Source organism: Coenobita brevimanus, chromosome 11 (genome assembly GCF_032717465.1).
Source record: "Coenobita brevimanus isolate Jiangsu-jjx chromosome 11, ASM3271746v2, whole genome shotgun sequence".
In the NCBI taxonomy this organism is placed as follows: domain Eukaryota; kingdom Metazoa; phylum Arthropoda; class Malacostraca; order Decapoda; family Coenobitidae; genus Coenobita; species Coenobita brevimanus.
Genome location: NC_136964.1, coordinates 10,191,325 through 10,213,811, shown reverse-complemented (window position 1 = coordinate 10,213,811; position 22,487 = coordinate 10,191,325). Strand labels below are relative to the sequence as shown.

General features: G+C 43.4%; 1 protein-coding gene across 1 annotated transcript; it reads right to left on the bottom strand.

Moving 5' to 3' along the window:
• Positions 1-208: 208 nt before the first annotated feature.
• Positions 209-21,821, bottom strand: LOC145410969 (anaphase-promoting complex subunit 1-like). Its single transcript, XM_080281028.1, has 18 exons — positions 21,657-21,821; positions 20,840-21,071; positions 20,021-20,115; positions 19,287-19,443; positions 17,959-18,104; positions 17,158-17,525; positions 13,592-16,652; positions 12,942-13,076; positions 11,497-11,670; positions 9,932-10,056; positions 7,829-7,987; positions 7,277-7,436; positions 5,995-6,092; positions 5,186-5,504; positions 4,558-4,845; positions 2,731-2,962; positions 784-897; positions 209-312 (listed from the first exon to the last, which is right to left on the bottom strand). Exons 1-18 carry the CDS (start codon positions 21,819-21,821, stop codon positions 209-211), a joined length of 6,132 nt encoding a protein of 2,043 aa, XP_080137154.1.
• Positions 21,822-22,487: the final 666 nt, after the last annotated feature.

Genomic DNA, 22,487 nt, shown 5'->3' with positions numbered 1-22,487 from the left:
TAATTTTTTGCCTCCACACATCCATAGCTTAAGAAAATAATCCATGGATCCAGCTCTGTTCGTGTTTGATCTTTATATATTAGTTTAAAAAAAAAAAAAAAAAAAAAAAAAAAAAAAAAAAATGCCCTGTACATAATTACTATAGTCTTGTTCAATTAATAAACAACAATTCATACGTACAAAACCCCTACAGTATATGCATGCCTACCTATCTATGGTCAATAAATAAAACTTTGGCGAGTGATGATATGACGGACGATGGAAGCCGTGAGCTGCAGAGCTTGGACAATAGGGAGAGTGGATTGCTGCAGCCTGGTAGGGAGAGAGAAATCATGATGCTTTTAGAGTAATAAGCAGCATAACTGCTTACGAGAGATAGTAGGAAATTTCCTTAACTGATGATTCTTTTTTCTTTTTAAGGATTGATAACGATTGACTAAATGCAGGTAATTATTAATATATTAGTGGAAGGTGGGGAAGCAAGCATCCTCTTTCCCATTCCCTCCCCCCCTCCTCAGTGTAGTCGCCTCCTCCCACTGGGTTGTGACTCCCCACCCCCCCCTCTTCCCCATTCAGTGTAATGCCCTCCCAATCCTCCCTACTTGACAGGATGATTATTCTCCCACCCTCCACTTTATTACTATTATTATGATAAATACAACCACCATTACTATCAATATTATAAATTCCACAAACAAATGATAAAGGACTGATTAATCAAGTGAACATAAAATGTATTGTACTTTAAATAAATAGAACTGTAAACTTCAGGACATTATCTACCTTGGATATCAATGGGTGTAGGAAGATCAAGAAGGGTGAGTATGAAGGCACACTTTGGCGTCAACTGGCAGTCCGTCTCACCCTTAAGGTAGCTGATCACTTGCCCACGGACCTCTGCTGTGAATGGGATCAATTGATAACTCTTGACTGGCAGGATAACTTTCCAAACAAAATTTGTAAAACAATAATTATAATTTTTAAAAATCACTCATCCAACAATCATACAAACCTTCAGTGCCCCATCACTCATCAGGAGATTAGGTCCCCAGGCTAGATTACAAGGCAGGTGACCAGTTGCTCTTTCTTGAATAAAGAAAGTGTTGACAGTGAGGGGGAGGGGGAGGAAGAGGTCAGAACTGAGAGAGAATACGACAAGAAAGAAGACGGGTGGAGGAAGGGACTGACGCCAAGGGAGGGAGGGGGAGAGCTGGTACTGAGAGAGAAGACTGGAGGAAGAAGGGGCTGGCAATGAGATTGAAGGAACGGAGGAGTAAAGAGCTGGTGCACGCACACACACACACACAGCATGGAGGAGGAAGGGGGCTGTCACGGAAAGAGAGGAGGAAAGAGGCTGGAACAGAAGGAAGGAGGAACAAAAAGCTGACAGAGAGAGAAAGAAATGGGTGGGCACTGAGAAAAGAGGAGTAGGAGGATACAAATGAGAGGGGGGGGGGGAGTAAGGGAAGAGCACTGAAAAAGGAGGGGGGGGGGGAGTAAGGGAAGGGCACTGAGAATGGAGAGAGGGGGGGGGCAAGGAGTAAGGGAAGAGCATTGAAAATGGAGGAAAGGGGGGGGGAAAGGGGGGAGTAAGGGAAGAACACTGAAAAAAGAGGGCAGGGAGGAGTAAGGGAGGGGCATTGAGAGAGGATGGAGGAGTAAGGGAAGCTCAAATGAGAAAGAAGGGGGAGGAATAGAAGGCTGCAAATGAGAGAGAGAGAGAGAGGGGGGGGGGTGATGGCTGGCACTGAGAGAAGAAGGGGAGAAGGAATATACTAACACTGAGGGAAGAGAGAGGGTGGCATTAAAAGAGGAAGAGGCCTGGCACTGAAGGAGGACTGTTTACTGAAAAGTTACCAGTAAAGATATCTTGATCCCAAAATTAGTCGATAAAAATTTTTCATTATGTGGGTACCGTTCTATTCTACCAATTCATGGTAGTTATATAAAGTTCAGTGTAGTGTTAACATACATAATATATTATACCTGGCCCTTTCAGTATGATGTCTTTAAAATATTTTATTTTCATTTTCCACAGAGAATTTATATTTCCTGTAATTAACTTCGCAACAAGTACAAGTGTCTTGGCTACAGGAAGTTTCGTCACAGTCTGATAACATTGGTAGAAGAAATTTTAAAAAATAAATAAATAAATAAATCATCATCATACTGAGAGGTTTAATGTGTCCAAATCACAACACATTACCTGTAGACAGTTTAAATTTACTGTAAACCACTCTGAAGAGAGTACTAGCATCATGAATAAATGAAGTTTGTCACAGTTTGATAAGATTAAGAATGAATTTTTAAAATAAATGTAAAATACATCATCACATTGAAAGGTGTGTCGTGTCCAAAGCACAAAAGGTTAAATTTCAGTAGTTTCTTTAAATATATGCTCACTATTGCCAGGTGATTTACTTCAGCATTAATGAACCTTTAGTGATGAGGTGTCTGAAAGCTATATTTAACTCCTCCAGTTCAGTCTCTTGAATTCTTGGTTGGAGGAAAAATAAAAAATAAATAATGAAAATCAATTAATTAGGGTTAATAATAAAAACTTGCAGAAAGTGACATTCTAGATTGGTCAATAATATAAATCCACCTGACACCATGCATCATCCAGGTATCAGTGGAGGGGTTTTGTTACCTCATGATAAATACACAGCTGGTCACAAAAACGAATGTAACTGCATACAATGACAGCAAACACATGCAGACATGACTAACCTTGCATCATCCAGGTATCGGTGAGTGACTGAAGGCGTTTACCAAGAGACAGTGCTTGTTCGGGCGACACTAGAGGCCTTGTGCGTTCCCCAATCCCCTCCACCGTGGATGACAGGGGGGCCACAGGATGAGGGTTGACAGGGTGGAGGAAGTGAGCGGCTCGGCTGATCAGTTTGGCCTGCCACACTAATAATCCTGCTCGTTGACTCAGATCTGATACTTGCCGAATGCCCTGTGGGATAACAAGTTACTTTAACCCCTTCTCTGCAATGAAACTGACTTTCAGTACTGTATAATCTTGCCAGATACAGACGATTTTATTCTGCCTGGGTAAATATAATAAACTGGAGAGGTCAAACACACCGCTATAACTGCCTGATCATACACAGTATCCCAATATTTCTTCTCCAATTCCTACCTAAGACAAGGGATGAGGTAGGATCCCCCTCCCCACCAGAAAGAGAGCATAAAAATCATACAGCACACCCAGTGACATATCCCAGTCATTAAGTCATATCACCTAACCCTCTTGAAATAATGGTGTCACCTAATAAGTACATCCTGATTAATGATCTCCAATTAAGCACTTCTTAACTCCTTCTGTAACACCTACACTTACAAAGTACTGTATTCAAGATACTACTCAAATGACAATTTGGTTACTAACACAAAACCCTCATACAAAAGGGCTCCTGATGTTAAGAGTAGTTACACATGGAAATCTGCTTGTATAAGAGAGTACATATATAACCTATGGGCTACTGGGTATTTAACCATTGCCAATTTCACTCATATGCTACATTAAGCAATTTTAAACAAGATTAAAGGTTAGTTATATTTAAAACAAACAAAATTAACATATGACCTATAATAATGCACATCTATTGTAATAGATGCATAAAGATCCCAAGAAAAGCTATTGGAAATGAAACCACAACCTCAAACTCAGAACTCTGGCTACTGACTGCATAAATACATCGTAAACTTGAGTGAAGCATCCCTTAAAGGATTAAGGTTGCTGGCAACATATAGAAATAATTTATCTATCTAATGACAGAAGACTTAACCCTGTAGGGATGGCCAGAAACAAACTGCTTCCACATTGCTCTGTCCTTTATCCATTTAACTGCCCTCCCTCCAACTCGCATCCTCCTATCATTTGTCTTTCCAATCAATCCTCCTATCTTATCCCCAGTCCTTCCCTCCCTCCTCAAGCAAACACACACTTGCTTAGCCAGTCTCTCATTCCTCATCCTCCCCACATGGCTAATAAATTATGCACTTAACCCACCAGTCCTCAGAAAATTACTCCAAACATGTAACAAACTCAGGATCCTCGACATCCTAATCTCATCTCAGCTGTGGTAATGTCAGAGGTGATATACTGAAAAGTATTTATAATGGTCTCTACCCAAATCACAGGATGAACAAGCCTCCAGAAGTCAACTATTAAAGACTGTTTAGTTGTTCTTACTCTGACATTCACTCTAAATGACTATGAAGTATATTTGGTAACTGTGAGTGACGATAAATGAGTACACATGCCATCTTACAAATTATTTAAGCTTAGAAAAGTATATGAATAGGATGCCTTCATCTGGTGTCACTGATATAACAGCTCAGCTCCAGTGCCAGATTATACAAACATTCCTCAGCTCCCTCCATATTCCCCGCATGGAGGATGGTGGACTGCAGGAGGAGGGCAGCTTCAGCCTGCAGTCCACAGCGTTCACATTTCAAATGAGGTTTAGGAAACTACTACTATGTGTTGTGTAGTATTAGGTGCATGACTTGTGCATTACATAGACAAAGTACAACAAATTTTACCTGTAGTGCTGCTAACCAGTTGGGTATGGCCTGGGGCATTCCCACAGACAGGTACTCGTAAACAATTGTCATAAGTGCTTGAGTGAACCCATTTTCGATTTCCTCTTCTCTTTTCTCATTGCCACAGGCTTCAGATGACCCCAACGACCTGGATGATGCTGAAGACTGTTTGGCTGATGATGATGGGGACGTACTGGTTGATGCTGTTGACGATGAGGGTGCTATTCCACCAACCAGTGCATGCACCAGCTGTGCAGAGCAGCCACTGACCTCACTCAGTACACAGCTCTGGAAGTTTTGGGAAAGATGTGCATGACAAACAAATATATACAATTTCATCCCAAATCTTATTCACCCATCAATTTAAATAAATACATGAACTGGTGTCAGAGTTAAAAGTTACGCACACAATAATGTCACGGATTTTCATGAAGGGGGTGGGGGGGGCAACCACCCCAACTAAAAATGGATAAACACCAGGATAATTACTAATACAGTCTGCACACAAATACATCAGATATTATGACTTAAGGATGGAAAATGGATGATAAACAGTGCAGACAATACACAAGGGACAACCTCTGAGGGAAGACCAAATGAGTCTGCCACAATCTAAGAACTGACATACCTTAATGGTCCAACGAGCAGCTGGATCAGTTGTAAATAAAGGTGCTGGCAGGTTAGCAGGAGCAGCAGGGTGAGGGGTGTCAGTTCTAGTATAGGGGTGGCGGCCATCTCGAAGCTTAACCGCCACGCCTGCTCCAGATCTCAGCAGCCGAGCCAGGACGTCCCAGCTGGCGTGGCCTCGGGTAAAGGAGATGGGCCAGTAGCGGTGGTCGGGGGTGTCTGCTTCCAAGGTTACCGTAGACAGTTTACTCAATTCAGGGAGCAGTGTTGGTGCCATCACCTCGTACTTCACTCCAGGATACTCACACGTTCCTCGAAATCTGGTGGATGGGATGGTAGTGGAGTTTGAATGTCATATACAGTAGGCTGTTTGTGTGGCACTTTGACAACTTTTCATGACACCACAACGTCAAAGGTCACTACCAGTGTGTGTTGCTCAAAAAAATAAGTAAATAAATAAAAATATAAACCTGTTGAGACCATATCTTCTAAATCAGAGGTATGCTGAGAGGACAGAAAGTTTTGGCAAAAAGAAACTGCATAGCTTCCTCCCCAAGTTTCCTTTGCCCTCTAGAATTTAAGCATTGATGGACAACCAATTCATCACCGAAATACCAACCAGCACAAATATTCTCTGCCAATTTTGTCAGTCTCAAGGACTTTGACCAAGAGGGAAATACGGACAGTCCTCATTAGAAAATGGGGCAAGGCAGGGTCCAGACATATGGAAAAAGACAAATACAAAAGGTTATGCAGGATTCAGCAACATGGAAAGAGGGAATATGAAAGCTGCATGGTGGTGAAACTTACCCAATCATCACCTTAACTTGACAGAGGCGCCCAGTATCAACGTCTACTGGCATGACCAGTCGGGGCTCAGCTGCCAGCACGTACAGATGACGCAGCGCCTGTTGATGCATCACACGTTACACAAATATTACACCACAAAGATGCATCACCATCATTTATACCTCATTTCCCCCTCTTGGAAGGGATGAATACAAAAAATAAAGTAAAAAGTCTGGCCAAGTGAACGAACCCCACACATTCATTAACGCATTATTCGAGCCCTCGGAATCCTGACTAAACCTCACAGATATACTCATCCACACTTACACAATTAGGTGGGCCACGGCACAGCTAATGATTTCACTGGATTGAAAGTTGAGCCATATGCCAAAGCCAGTTAACTGCTCCAGAACAGTAATTGGATTTATTGAAATACAGTCAAGTCGCCTAAGGCGTGGCTACTTGATTATGGGTGAAGTCCGCACCATAGAAAATCATGCCATACAAATAACTAAACCTATGGGAAAAATGGAATTTGGTTCTGGACATTCTCCCAAAGTCCCCCTTTTCACCCCACTTTTCCCCATTTTCCCCCGCTTTCCACAGGCACACAATCAAGCAATCAGTCAATGCATGTATTACACACAAATTAAACACTAAACAATAAATAATAAAGGGCTTTAAGGGCATAAAATATTGAACGTACCTAACTCCGACAACAATAGTGCTAAAGTGGAAGGGGTAGGGTTGGAGGCTCCAAGGCAAGAGGCGCATTTCAAAACTTGCCGCACCCCTGCACCATAGGTATTTTATGTGCTTCCCCCCCCCCCACCTTGTCGTGCCATAGAAAACCGCGCCATAGGCAACTTGACTGTATCTGAATTTTTCCTACATATTACACCTCAATATCCTCACATCACTGATATAACTACATCAATATAACTTAAATAGCGTACCAGAAAGTGTTACTGTAGTAGTAGCAGCAGTAGCCCCAGGTTCATCTGATATGTGAATCAAGTGGACTGCAGGCTAGTTGCTCTAATTCAACATTCCACCATCCTCCTTTTGGGAGACAAGGAGGGAGGTGAGGGAAGTTTGCATAACCAGGCAACTAAGCAGTCCAGTTATCAGTGCCACCACATGAAGACATCCCTCTGCAGTACCTATGTTAATATGGAGTAGGCTGTGTAATATAAACTGCTAAAGATAAAGTGCTAGGAATGCCATCCACAACACTGCCTATTATTTCACACATCAATCAAACCTCTGAACTATGTAAAAAAATAAAAAAATCAGATGTGACCTGGAGGTGGTAGCGGTTGTCGTTGGAGTGTGTGGGGAACTTGGGGAAGCAGGCAATGAGAAGGGATGCCACGGCCATGTTGGTGGTGGCCAAGGTGAACCTCCCACCACCAAGGAACAGGAATCCCAAGGCCATGTGAATTACCAGGTGGGAGCCATACCTGCAAAGAAGAGAAGAAAAGGGTTAAATTCAATGGTGGCCAAAATACTAATATCTAAACAAGGCTCGTATGTGGCAGCCAAAATACTATACATCTAAACAAGGATCTATCCTCTTATCAATTAACTGAATGCACCTGAGTTAGAATATGAATCAGTTCTTTCGAGATTTCAAATTTCTTGGCACCAACCCATAGGTGATGCCAACCACATGTGCATATCATAATTATATTTTCAAAATATATTCCACTCTTGCACAGATCAGCCTTGTTTACCAGACTGCTGCTCTTTGGCAATCTCTCCTAACATGAATAAAATTATCTAGCAGTAGCCAAAAATATCCTCAAGACCAAGGAGATAAGTCAACACATCTCGTTATATGAGTAACACTAACCCAACGGTAGAATTAGCAGGACCAACACGTGACCGGAGATGTCGGATGATGCGCAAGACATCCAGATCACCCGTACCAGCCATCACCAGCGACAGTGCCAGTAGGGATGTGTTCAGACAGGTTTCCAAAGTTGATCGTCCTGCCAGCTCAGCAACGCTCCTGAGAAAATGATAGATCTGTTAGTTGGTCTATGTCAACTTTTCTCACTCATTAATGACAAATGACTTGTGAAGAGAGTGATGAGTGTTTGGGGGGAGGGGGGGGGGGGACTCAGCTAACATGCATACAGCAACCTCTCAATTATCCATCATCGCACTATCCAGCACTGCTGGTTTGGCTCTATTAAAGCAATATCTGGAGCCGAAACAGGATGTAACCAGCACCCCTATGCAATATCCGGTGTTGACATGTATCAACCAGCACGTAAATGGTAGCCAACCAGCACTGTATCATTATTTTATTGTATTTTATGCTTAAATTTCATCTTTTACTCTGGGGAAAATTTTTAGGATAGAGGTTTGAGACGGATATTAACACAATATCCGGCTCAACGCCCAATATTGAGCCAATGGGGGGGGGGGTTTACTATGCAATACAGTAGAAGTCCGAATTTTCGGCATCTATGGGACCAGGCAAGTGCCGAAATATCAAAATTGCCGAATTATCGAAAACCCTACCCACTCAGTACCTTATATGTTTCGGTAAATACTATCATCACTACTCACATCATTACAAATGTGTTTGGAGAGAGTACTGTATACTGTTTGATACTGTACAATACTGTAATGAATAAAGTACTATACATGAATATGAAAAATAAAGAAATTAGTGAACATACTGTATATAAATGTAATGGTACAGTAGGCCTACAAGTTCACATGCACTTACCTAAACTTATAGTAGGTTCCTTATTTACATATGTACAATAGAAGGGGTTGATTGGAGTCTGCTACTGCTGGAAGAAGTCCCCAGCAGTAGAGGGTCCTGCAACAGCCTCTAAGGACTCTTCTCCCTGTTGCTGCGGCAGTAGAGCTTGAGGTTCAGAGACTGCTGTTGGTGATGGAGAGGAGAGAGCAGAGGAGCTTATGTTAAACTCATCCATAATCTGTTTCCTACTCATGCCAGCCTCTAATTTTTTCAACAGCTCAATTTTCCGAGCAATAGTCAACATCTTATGTGTACGCTTCTTGCTAACACCAGTTAACTTTCCACACGTGGAGGCCATTTTCAAAGCACGCAGAAGATGTTTATACTGTTCACAACACACGGCTGGTCCACTCAGGTGTTACAAAGCTCCTGTCTGACGTTACGGTGCTTACAGCACACTCGAATAGTAATTTCAGAGGTATTTCGGTACGAAGTTCACAAAGCACACAGAAGAATCAAGAGAAGTCGGCAGCAGCACGGCAACAACTCGGAAGAATGGCGAAACAGATTCTCTTTCCCATGCTAGACTCACTACATGTTTGTCCTCTCTTTATGCTATAGGAGAAAGAGCTAGCCTCTGAGCTTCATGGCAGTGGTAGACTCGTTCCATCACTTTCACTATCTCACTCACTAAGGCGGGTAAAGGCGGGTAGCTAGCTGGCGAGCCTCATGGAGAATTTCAAGACTGACGAAAAAAATCGGAGAATCTGCCAAACGATCGGAGATTTTCGTAAATGGGACTATTTCTCAAAACTGCCAAAATGTCAGATTTGCCGGGGATTTGGATGACGAAATATTGGACTTTTACTGTACCTGGCATTTTGCGTTAACCCACATAGGGCTTGGCTGAATTACGCCAGAGAATTGAGAGTTTACTGTAATTACTCAGGCTAATACACTATTTCACTCACAAGGAAGGCACTAGAGAAGGATGGCTTCACATGATCTGGGCGGCTCAACGACCTGGTTATAGAAACATCCCTCAATCACTTCCCTATCCTCTCAAAATGAGGATGGTGAACTGTGGGGGAAAGGGAACTTAAGCCTGCAGTCCACCGGGTTCACACTTCATAAGAACCTGGGGCTATAACTACTGCAACTACTACTATTCACAAGAAAACTCACCATTATCTAAAGCTGCACAGATAAATAAAATAAATACCAAGTGGAATTTACCTCTTAGTGAAGTTTGTGAACATAGTGGTGTATTTCCACAGTACATCAAAAGCCTGGTTATTACTGGAACCAGCAAACTTGAGGCCCAGCACCAGACAAGCCCCTGCCAGAATGTTGTAGTAGGCCTGTAAATGCAACCACAGGGTAATTAAATACAAATCCATAATTCAAAACAAAAACACACACAACCAACATTGCAAACATTTCATATGATACATAATGTTAACTATATTTCATTTCATACACCACATAAATACTGCTGCTACTTTGTTCATCACCATCATCATATCATCATCATCTGGACTCCCTTTCCCACCTTAGGGCAGGGCTAGGAGTAGCAACGTCCATTGTTACATTACATTAAACATGTAGTAGATGGGGATGCCCATCATCCATTCACTTGAGGAAGTGCTGCCTACTTCTTCCTTAATGTCTATCATTCTTTTTATCATCCTGCCCATCACTATTCATTACTCTCCTTCCACTTCACATGGCTTTACCCTGAGCGACAAGCCCTGTTACTCACGGAACCACTTACATGTTTGGTGGTAACCATATACCAAAAAACCGAGTGATGTACAGCCTATTATGGTGCCCCTGTTAACTGGGTGGAGATGTAAATGCAATGTCCATCCATGAACCAAATTTCCTGTCAGCCACATAAGAACACTGGCTCACTGCATGGGATGGCTCTGCCAGGGCTGTTGCCTGTGGTTGATGGGCCTACTCAATCAGACAGACTGGGGTAGCACAGCACTAAACATTTATACCAATGTCTATCTATCTATCTATAGCCCGACGCTCTAATCCCGCAAAGGGTGGCCGCAGACAAAACGCCTCCAAGTCACTCTGTCACCCCCCCCTCCCTCATATACCTCTCAACTCCATCCCTCCACCTCATCCTTGGTCTACCTCTCCCTCTCCCTCCCTCCACCTCACCTACATACACCCTCTTAGTCAGTCTTTCATTCTCCATTCTCTCCACATGTCCAAACCACCTCAGTGTATTTCTCCTAATCTTTTCAACCAATGTACAATAACAATACCCATTCCATCACAATACACATTTTCAAAACTATACTGTACAGCACAGTAAAGTCATCCATATCTCTGCATCTCTATGGGTTGTCCTTTGTTGGGTTTTCAAAAGTTGATAACTTTCGTCCCTTAGCTATCCTTTACATGTATGTAAGAGGCACAAGCAATGACTTCATCAAACACTGAGTTTTTCTTAATGAATCATTCTTGAAAGGAAAGACATTTCAGTTTCATGACCTGTGTCAAGGACCCTTTCCGGGAGGTGGTGTGGTGGGACTGAGGTCCATTTTGGTCAATTACCACTGATTCCAATGCGTTAACACAGCGAAGCACTGATGAAGCACCATACTGGAGGGGGGCAACAACAAACCAACACAGAGGTAATGCAATTGGGGTCAGTTTATCTTGAAGATATCAAAGGGTTACTGTATATCTATCTAGGTATTACCTTGGGAAATACTTCTCTCAATACAACAAAACTACTTCCCAACAACCTAAGTAATGCCCCAGCTCCATGTGAACCTTACCTGATGCATGGATTCATAGTCTATGCCTGGGGTGGACTGGTTTCCGCCACGATGTACGTGTGTGAGGACAGAGGATGGCACATGAGCTTCTACCCACTCTGCTGTTGGCAGTACACTGTCCCAAGTGATTAAGCCAAGAGCAACAGTACGTAGCAGGAGGAAGTCTGGACGCACCTGTGGATGAGTTGTTTTTAGCTTCTTTGCCTATACGACTCATTATTAAAACATCTGCAAGTCAGGACTGTTCGCCCAGACTGCCTAGGGAACATCTGCAAGTAATGACACTGATTTATGCAAGCTGGTTGGTTAAGCAAAAGTTCCTCAACTCCTTCCCTATCCCCTGAAAGTAAGATGGTGGACAGTAAGAGGATCACTTCAGCCTGCATTCCACTGTATTCACATTCTGATGATCTCGGGCCACAACAAAACACAATATGCATTGACAAACTAAATCAGGAATACCGTAATAAAAGCAAAAATCTGCCTATTTACTATTACTTTTCATTTTCAGTTCCTTTATTATAGGAAGTTACAGTAAATGCAGGTAAAAAAAATTAACAACACACCTACTAATTTCATGTGGCTAGATCACCTAACCAAACAGTACAGTAGTTGCATCTATTAGTGAAGAACATATTGTTGGCTAGTGTTTACAAGTCCTCCTTGTTTTCAAAAAATTAAAGACAAGTACGACTTACACCAGTGAGTCTTAGATACTCACACTACCAACGGAGAAGACTGGCACATATATAACAATATCTTTTTCACCTTAACTTGACCCAGATCTTCATTCGACTGTGACATATGTCACAGGTCAATCGCAAAGAAAGATCATGTTACTGCCCTACGCTGTTGCTTTAGCAATTTCTTGTGACTAGCATCGTTTTCTGGCATTATTATGATTATTATTATTTTTTATTTATTTATTTATTTATTTTTTTCATTTTTTCCCTTTCCTCTGTTGTCATAAAAAAAAAAAAAAGTTATTAAAAAAGAGACGGAGAAAAAAATAGTACGGTACTGTTACAACTAAGTATTCAAGAAGATGCCAATTTAATGGCACGTAAAAGTGTGTACAGTAGAAGAGGCAGCCTTCTTGACTACCTGTACTGCATTTCTACTGAAAATCTGTAACTCCTTTCAGCATAAATGATGACTGAGTGTAGCCAGATTAGAGGGCCAATTTGACCATAGCAGGTTTATTTTCATCTAACATATGTGGCTCATTCTTGCAACCTAAATACTAATTGTGACTGCATGAAATTAATGTTAGGTGGAGGAAAGACAGTCTAGTGTTGTGTGGAGGGAGGAAAGACTGATGGCAGAAGACAGGGTGACAAGGGGGCAACCTGTTAACAGCCATCCCTTTCAGGATAAGTTATCTGAATATGGATAGCTAAATGTAGGTAGGTAGGTAGGAAGGCAGATAGACAGCCATGACAAACCTGGTCAAGGAGATATGGTGTTGCCGGTGGTGTCATCCAGCGAGCGACGGCAGCGTTGTTGGTGTTGAAGTATATCATACCCAGGGCAAGGGTGGCACCCGGGGCTGTTACGTCAATGTTGACACTCTCACCTTCCTGAAAAAAAATTCATACTGTAAAGTTAACGTCAAAGTCACATACAAGTTAACGTTGCACAAGTGTATAAAACTACTATTATATACTGTTCAATCTTTTTATATCCTACAGAAATATGAGCAACTGCTGTTCATCTATTTATTTTTTTAAGAAATATGCCTTTTTCATACATCCATCATCTAATCTTGTATTACTCCTAAAATCAACAGCACGGAGAACTCCTTGGTCCTTGTTTTAAAAATGAAACAAAATAACTGAAAACACAAAAGGGGGGGGGAAGGGGTTCCACCATCAAAGAAGTTAATTTGGTAACTGACACACTAGTAAAAGCAAAATAAACATCACTGTGGTGAAGAGATAAAAAGTAAATGACCAGCCTACTCCTCTTGATGGCATTAATCTGTTGGCTTAGGTGAGACTACAACCCAGGAGGCAGGGGGGAAGGGGGATGAAGAGCTTAAGGGTTCATGATTAACCTATCGTCTTAATGGCACTGGTATAATAAAAACACCAACCTTAATTTGGTAGCTTGGTGACTTGTACTTGTCCTTATATGCTGGGAGGAGGGGTTTCTTGCGACCACCCTGAATGTAATGGTGGAGCTGGCTGGCCACTTGAAGGTCTGCCAATCCAGCCGCCTCACCCCCTCGGCCAAACATCACCAGACCGAGAGCTAGACCAGCAGCCAGAGAGTATGATTCACGGTCACTTGAGTTTTCCATCTCCGGTCCAGGTGGGCGACCAATTTCCCTGAGTAGTACTTCAGCCATGTGACGATGTGCAGTGTCCTGGTACAGCAATCCAAGGGCTAGTATGGCCGCAACTTGGACGGTGTGCGGGACGTCTAACTCTGTCGATGTTGGGGGCAGTAGGCACTCGAGATGAACACTAAGTAGCTTGGTGATCTGGAGGTCCATGGTACCCCTTTTATCTGCTGCCAAACCCAGTAGGAGTCCAACACAGGTCATCTCATGCCCCCTTGCTAGGTAGTCATGCACACTAACAGTGGCTAGTTGTCTTAAGTGCCCATTCAGTCCTAATGCCATGAGGAAACCCGCATGCTGTGTTGGGGTGTCAAGGTTCCCCCGAGGTTTGTTGTACACTATCCAGGTTGAGTCTACTCTGCCTCGATCTGGGGCCACCTTGAGTCCAGCCGCTACGCCATTGTGGAAGTGTGGCCACATTTCCATATTGGGTGGCACCTCGATGTTGGACAGGTCGACTGCTGTGCCACGGGGTGGGGCACGACCAGTGAGATTCAGACGAGGGATGGAAAGAGGCTCAGTGGGTAGTGGGGCGGCAGTGCACAGTGTAAACATTCCCCGTCCCACAGGCAGTGCCATGGTGCGTACACACAGGGCGTACAGGTGCCGCTCCTGCTCCTCCAGAAAGTCATGGTCAGACACTTCAGGTCGCTGCACCACATTGATGGTTACTGGGCGGGCTGAACACAGCATCCTACGAACCTCCACAACACGCTGATCTTCTGGCCAACGCAATCGAAGTAAAGCTTCATCCAGCATTTCCATCCCATCTTCCTCCTGTAAGCCAGATCCACTTCCCGTACCAGCTGTTGCACTGGTACTGGCACTACCACTAGCACCAGTTCCAGTTCCAATCCTTGTTGTTTTGCCACTAATAAAGGCATCGTCGTCCATCTGGGTGGGGATTCTGACACTGAATGAGTCTCGCACAGTGTTTACCTGTGTGCGGGACGCCTCCTTGCGATGGGCCACAAGGTCTGGCCGTTGCACTAAGTGGTAAGCAGCAGGGGGCCAGTGCTGGGGTGGCCATGTGCGACACAAGTGCTGTGCATTCATGAGTGGTAGGGCCACACCAGGAGCCAGAAGTTGTACATCCCTCACAGTCAGTCCAAGCTCAGCCATAAGTAACACCACTCGTTCCTGTCCTGCACCTTTTCTTGTCTCACCCTCTAAGTCAGACCACCAAGACAACTCCAATGATCCTTGTTCACTTTCGGTCACTGGTTTTAAATAATGGTCCAGTGATGGGTGGTGTGTTGGGGGTTGTGAAGCCAAGCTATACAGCAATACCAGGTTCCTTGTGGTGGTACAAACTTCAGGAAGACATGGAAATGGTTCAGGATTATGTCTACCCATTATAGCATGCAGGTGACCCAAAATGTTAGGGGGTTGCTCAGGGAGGTACGAGGGGCGGGTCAACTTGCCAGAATCTTCTAGGGAAAGTTGGAGGGGTGGGCTGTGAGTGGAGCAAACGTAAGGAAAGTCCCTCCAGTAAAGATGTAAGTACTGATAGAGTCTTAGATCAGCTGCCAGTTGTTGAAGGCATGGTACTAACAAGAGGCAGAAATCCCAATGCAACACACTAAGCTTAAAGTCCTCATAGACAAGATGGAGTGCCATAAGGAGACCAGGGAGGTGAGGAAAGAGTGAAGCAGTGGTGTCCATGTTACCTCGCTCTCCCGCCAGGGGTCGTGTCACCACCCTAACCTTCTGTAGTCCCAGCACCTGGCTCATATTATCACCAACTGCAGCATGTAGAGGTGAAGACAGTAGGTACTCCCAGTCACTGTCAGACCCATTCTCAGATGCACGGAATTTCTTGGATGCCCCAAATGAGCTTGTGTGATCACCAGGTGCCTCACCTGGGCCAGACAAAGCTAATTTGTCAGTGTCATAACCAGCTGCTGCCAACAACGTGCGAGAGAATAGCGTCCATTCCCCTTCAGGGGAGAAATCACCTGAACCAGGAGCATTTCTAGTGGCATACCAGCGATTGGTGAGGTGTAACGCCGCATCTTTTGGTAACACAGCCCTAAGTGCTGCCAGGCACTGACGCACAGGGTAGGACGAGGCCAGGTCAGGAAGAGCAATCCTGTACAGTGCTCCACTGGCATGTTCCAAAGTGAGTCGAGCCCCTGCTGGGTCACGCAGTCCTACAATGGCCCATGATAATGGAAGGCCCGTCGATTCCTCCGTCATTGAGGTGTCTAGGTTTGACCGTTCTCCAACCACTGGGGACAGAATTGCATCAAATTTGGCTTCAGCTGCTGAGGGTGGACGGCTGGAGGTGACAAGGCTTGAGCGGCGAAGAGGTGTGGCAGTGGAAATGGGAGCAGGGGGACTGAACAGGCGGGAAGAAATATTAAGCGTTGAGAAGTCCTGAAACAGGGAGGAACCGAAGGGAGGCAGACCACACAGATTGATGCGACTCACTAGCACCACCCCACTGTACAGGCTTAAACTACTACTACCCTCCAGCACCACAATCATATTTAGCGCTGGCACACCTTGAGCATCCCTCCCAGGTATATTTGTTGCCGTCCCAAAAACTGGAGAAGGTTGGTTTGGTCCAGGTGGGTCATACCTAAGGCAGCGGACCACCCCAGCCTGTGCAAGAACCAGACAAAGGTAGCACTGGCCCGCTGCATCTTGGGTGAGGAAGGCGGTGGTGGCCCGTGCAGGGGAGTGGTCCGTCCATAGGAGGTCCAGGCACAGGTCCGGTACGAGGGGTTCAGGTTCAATGAGGGAGTCAGAGAGGGAGGGTAGGCGTGGGGTATGGGGCGTGCCAACCAACGATGGAGATTGCGTTCGGCTGTGGGAAAAGAGAAAATTAAAGCAAGTCTGTTCTCCACCTGATGAAACTGGCATGCACACACATACACACACACACACACACACACACACACACACACACACACACACACACACACACACACACATACAAAACACTATCTTGGTTGAATAAAATTTGATGAGTTTAAGGTGTCTCTCCTAAGCTAAATAAAATCATCCACAGAGATTAAATATAAAACAAAAAATTATAAAATAAGTAGTACGAATGTAAGCTAACCCCTCCAGAGTGAAAAGTCTCTCCTAAGCTGAATGAATATAACTAGATAATAGGCATAAACGAAAAAAAAAAAGGAAAAATAAATATTAATAATAAATTCAAGAAAAATGAAACAAATAAATATAAATTGTATGAATAATATATTGTATTGTTAAATTAAAGAAAAAGAAAAATAAGCCTTGGGATTGGAAAATAAAAATAAAAAAATAAGAAAAAGCAAGAATAAATTATAAAAACACATTAGTACCTGAGCATGGCCATATGGTTCTTTGGAGTCTGCATCAGGTGGCCTTTGGGTGTGACTGAAACACTGGGATAAACACCGCCTCGGGTGCGACTGGTCGAGGACGGGGTATGGCCGGGGGTGTGGCAGTGTGTGGGGGTCCCAATGGTTGAGGAGAAAAGGTGATGGTGGGAGAGGGAGTGGGTGGAGGGGTGGTGAAGTGAGGCGGAGTGGGGAGGGTGTGGGAGAGGCTGTTGTTGGTGGAGGGCGTGTGAGAGGGAGTGGTTGGTGTTCTGGTAGAGGTAGGCAGAGGGATTGGAGAGTAATGCAGAGATTGGCGTGTTGCCTCCATTGGTGTTATCCAGGACACTCTGAAGCACTGAGTTGTTCTCCTGTAAACAAGAGAAATTAAGATGCATTAGGGTCTTGCTGCATGTATTCCTTTGTTTTTTTTTTGTTTTTTTTTGACTTATACTCTTCCTACCAAGAAATAATTCCTCCCCCCCCCAACTCCATATAGGTCTCTAACAGTGAAGGAGATAATGATGGCTATACATAACCCCTAGAATTAGATACCGGTAAGTATTGCGGGCAAGAGGAAAGGGAAGGAGAGTACAGCAGAAAAGAAAAAAGGAGAGGGAAAAAGTGTTTAGTAGAGAGAGGAGAGAGGGGGAGAAAACAGTAGAGGAAAGAAGAAAACATAAAAGTGGAGAGGAGAAAAGAGTAAAGTATGAGAGTGAACAGAAGAAAAGAGAAAAGGAGAGAAGAGCCAAGCAGAAGAAAGGAGATAAGAAAAGTGTGTCTGAGTGCGTAAACCCAACTAACCTCATTTGTTGCACTGCGTACTCGCCAGATGGTGTGTGCACCAGAGGTTGAACTGTGGAAGACCAGGATGGAAGGATTGTCACAGTAGAATATCACCTTCTGTCCAGGGTCACTTACATACTGTGGCTGTGCTCCTTCACTGGAATCTAGTAAAAAGAATAAAGTCCTGTTATGTACAACAAATTTGACTCTCCCCGCTAAATCCACAGTAAGATAAGGAAAAATTGCCTACCCGATTTACCAGCTCCTCCCAATGCACAATATCAATTAAATGGAAGAAAATGTGATATTTAGAATATATCACTTGCAAAAAATCACAACTTGTTACTCTCTCCATATCCCCAGAAAGGATAATGAACTGCAGGAAGCAAGCAACTTTACCCTGCAGTGCACCAGGTTCACATTCAGATGAGCTTGCAGTTGCAATACTACAACACTACCATCACAAATGTCACAAATACTGCCAGGAAAAATATATCAACACAACCGCCAAATGGTTTCCTGTACACCAGGAAAGCATTTACTACGCTGGGTGGTAACCATATAACCAGATTTTGGCGCCTGGTGGTTTTAGTGGGTAATTATTGCGCTCCAGTCGGATTGAGCCGGTGAAGGTTTATATCCAAGGGGTGGTTGGGGTTGATTGCTCATGTAATACCACTCAGGGATGAGTGAGGCTGGTCACTCTCATCTTAAATGTCGGGACCAACTGCCTAGCCCCGGGCTCCTACGCTCCTCATGGGGCAATTAGGATTGGATGATGGATGGATGGATGGATGGAACATCAAAAACATCAGCACCAACACTACCAACAAATTGAAATTGAAAACCATCACCACTGTCATCTTCACTTTCACTATTATTATTAGCATTACACTCTCCCTCTTAACTAACATCATCATCCTGACCCTTTTTCCAACCCAAAAAAGGGATATGGCAGGTTCCAGAAACAAGTATGGTATGACAGCAGAATTATCAACAGCACAGCCAGTGAAATGACCCACACAATCAGAGCAGTACCCTAGTTGCAACCCCAGGCTGCCTTCCTATGGCAGTAAACCATCTCCCTTTCAGGAGAGAGGGCGGTTACTGAAGGACATTTGTATACTGCAGCTGCCTAGTTATATCGGTGCTGTAACATGAAAGCATCCCTCTCTAGCACCAAAGTATATACCATACTGAAATGGCGTAAAAAACCCCATCCCAAAATACAACTTAAACAATTGTACTTCTGAAAGGTTTACTACCTGTGAATGACTGAACAACTAAACACAGCAGGCTGTCTATGCTGAACAAAAATAAAAAAACATACAACATAGAAATCTTACTTGTCTTGCATATAACAGGATTGATATCATCAAGGGGGTGAAGGAGGGAGTAGAGGGTGGGCAGTGCAGCATCAGAGGTATGGCCCAGTCTTGTAGTGTTGCCTCCAACCTGTCTCTCCAGCACCAAACCCCAATTACCTGACCACACCCGCCCAACCTAAGCAGGCAGGAAAAAGAGGAGTTAACCCAAACACTAAATACATCACTGGTAATGAAGTGCTATGGCATGATGTACAGCCGTAGTATCATCTTAATTGCCTTTAACAGCTACATAACATAAGCTGCAAAAGGACAAAAACCTTGACCATGTTAAGGTGAAAAGAAAATAATTACAGGTAATCAGTGATACCACAACAGAATGATGCCACAAAAATAAATATACTATGCACACTGTAAAATCTTTCTGAAAGGCTGAATTTATAAAATCTGAGACTGCTTCCCCACAGAATATCTGTATTAAAACTATAAGAAACTAGATCACCTCAGCAGAATAAGCAAATTCATGATTAACCCATTCAGTCAGAGAACACATTTCTTAAGCTTATTCTTGTTCCCCAGATGATTACACTCAGCACTTGAGATTCTTTAAATGAAGAGTCAGATACAGCCTTCATTAAGCCTTTCACCATAAGAAGTTTGTTATAGAATGATAAAATACATCTGCAAACAGCAAGAATAAACTAGCCAATGCATCACTAGAGTGAAGGGTTTAAACTGACTGGGGCATAACTAACCGGGAAGGGCAGCGGCACTGAATAGTCCCGTCCCTCCTCACTGAAGACAGTCAGGCAGTCATTCTCCACCACACACACACTTCCCATGCTGTTTCCTGCAACACAAACAAATCAGCATACACAAATACACCATTACTGAAATAATCAGAATGCACACAAACACCCACATTCTGGTGGTCTCATAAGTTTACACCAATTGAATGAGACCCATAGGGGTATACTTCTGAGTGACTGGGGTTTACTGCTCATGTACTAGAGGCATGCAATTCTTCATTCTTTCTTTCACCAAGTGTATTCATTGAATAGCCATGTCCCAGGCCCCTACACTCCTGATGAGGTAATACTGGACTGGAGGTTTTGTGAAAACATGGCAGAAGTTTGCACATCTCTGTGTACTATACCATGTCTGAAATATAATTTATTCTCTAATTTCATCACTTCATCAATCACAATTTTCTCGTCGATGTGCCACGCCCTTGAACTCAGGGTATGCATATTTTCTGGCCTTCTCACCAAACACATTAATTATTAACCTACAATGGCAAAATACTGAATTCAATGACACAAAACTGAGCATAAAAATCATAAAACCTTACAGGGATTGAGAACAAAGATTTTTGGCAGGGTAATCATACATCATCTGACACCAATCCCTAGTATATATAGCTGATATAAATTGGCCAATCATACAAATATCACTCAATTTCTTCCACATCCCCCAAAAGGAGGAATGTGGAATGCAGGAGGACAACAGCCTGCAGATCCCCAGGTTCATGTTCTAACAAGCCTGGGATCACTACAACAACAACTGTGCCTCACCTTCTGGCTTCTTAACATCCTTGCCATCAGAGGAAGCGGCATCTGGCAGGGGTGGGTCTGGGCGTGTATGGAAGGTGGCGAAGAGGGCATGTGTGACCAGGGTATCACAGGTAAAGCACTGCACTGGTCGTCGAGCCTCACCCTGTCCACGTGACCACACCACACGGCTACCACTCACATACAGCTCTTCTTCAGTAAGGCCATCATTACTCTCTCGTATCATCCACCAGTCCTGCAAGAAAACAAAATTCTTTACTGCTATTTTTTGGCCTGCTTCACTTACCGGAGATTTTGTCCTTTTCCATTTTATTTCCAACAGCTAAGACAATACCATGGCTTAACTTCCATAGTACTTTTTTCCACACTAGCATCACACTCTAGTATTACTCTTGTTTTTTGTTAAAAGCAGAATAAGACAATTATATGACTACATCCTTTCTATGGCACTTCTTCATGACTAGCACCATATTCATGACCAGTATCCCATATAAGTGTTAATCTCATGTTACAACTCAGAGCAGAATAAGACTATACCATGACTCTACCATATATCCTTTTCTATTGCAATTCTTTGTGACTGGATAAGAATAAGGCTGAATAATATAAATTACATTTCTGATCCAATGAAAAAAAGCAATGCGCAGCTGGGGACGGAAGGAGGGAAGAAAAGAGAGGTCAGAAAGCCAGACAATCATCACAATAAACTGGGTTAGAATAAAGACAGCAAAAGAAAGGGAGAGGGAAAACAGAAAGGAGAAAGCCAATCATAAAAGTCAACCATGGTGATGAGAAATGAAATAACAAATAAAATCCATACCTTTGACCCATTGATAGAGACCGTGTGCAGTTGCCTGAGGATGTCCAGGTCTGGGTGTGGTGCCTGGCCTGGGCGGGGCGGGGGCAGGCCCACCTCGCCAGGGTGGTGGTCCAGGTAGTCTCGCCCAAAGGGAACAAATTCCTGGGCGTCCCCACACGATATCATGACGCCCAGATCACCAAAACCATCCAGATTTGCTTACCTCTGAAATTCAAAATGCACTCAAGCTATTTCATATTATTCACTAGCTTGGCCTATACTTGTCATCTCCCCTGCTTACCTCATCAAACAGACAATAAAGTTATTCTTACAGAGCATCCTCATTTTTCCAATCAACTACTGTATTGTATTGTGCATTTGTCTGCTTATATGATCTCAACATTTTTTTTAATGAATGACTGACATTTTTGCTCATACAATCACCCTGATCTCTGATGAAACACCATTTTTCAGCATGACAGGCAGTTTCGTTTGGGTCACCATAATCCCTACGTTCAATATACGATCAATCATCATCCAATTAGTTTTCCATGAATGTAACCTGACCATATGCTATGGCTAACATTATCCTCTCTTCCATAAATTAACCTAAAACAGTCATCCCCACCTAGAATGTTAAATGTGTTTTAATACTATAACATGCTGCCAGTCACAAAAAGGCATTATGCAAAGGACTTATAACCATAGCATTGTCTTTTGCCACCGCTGAACTATGGGAGTAAAATGGGTGGGAAATGTATTGCAACTCACTGTGCACCATTAACAGACACACAAGTCTGGTGGCCTTCATGATGTCCTTTAAATCCGTTAACCACTATACGGGGGTCCATT

Excerpts from the sequence above, each read along its gene's own strand:
- LOC145410969 (XM_080281028.1), bottom strand. The coding sequence starts at position 21,821 with ATGATATCGTGTGGGGACGCCCAGGAATTTGTTCCCTTTGGGCGAGAC. Across the intron at positions 17,526-17,958 it reads TACGCAGTGCAACAAATGAG|GAGAACAACTCAGTGCTTCA; the intron begins GTTAGTTGGGTT and ends TCTTGTTTACAG. Across the intron at positions 7,988-9,931 it reads TTCACAAACTTCACTAAGAG|GAGCGTTGCTGAGCTGGCAG; the intron begins GTAAATTCCACT and ends TCATTTTCTCAG.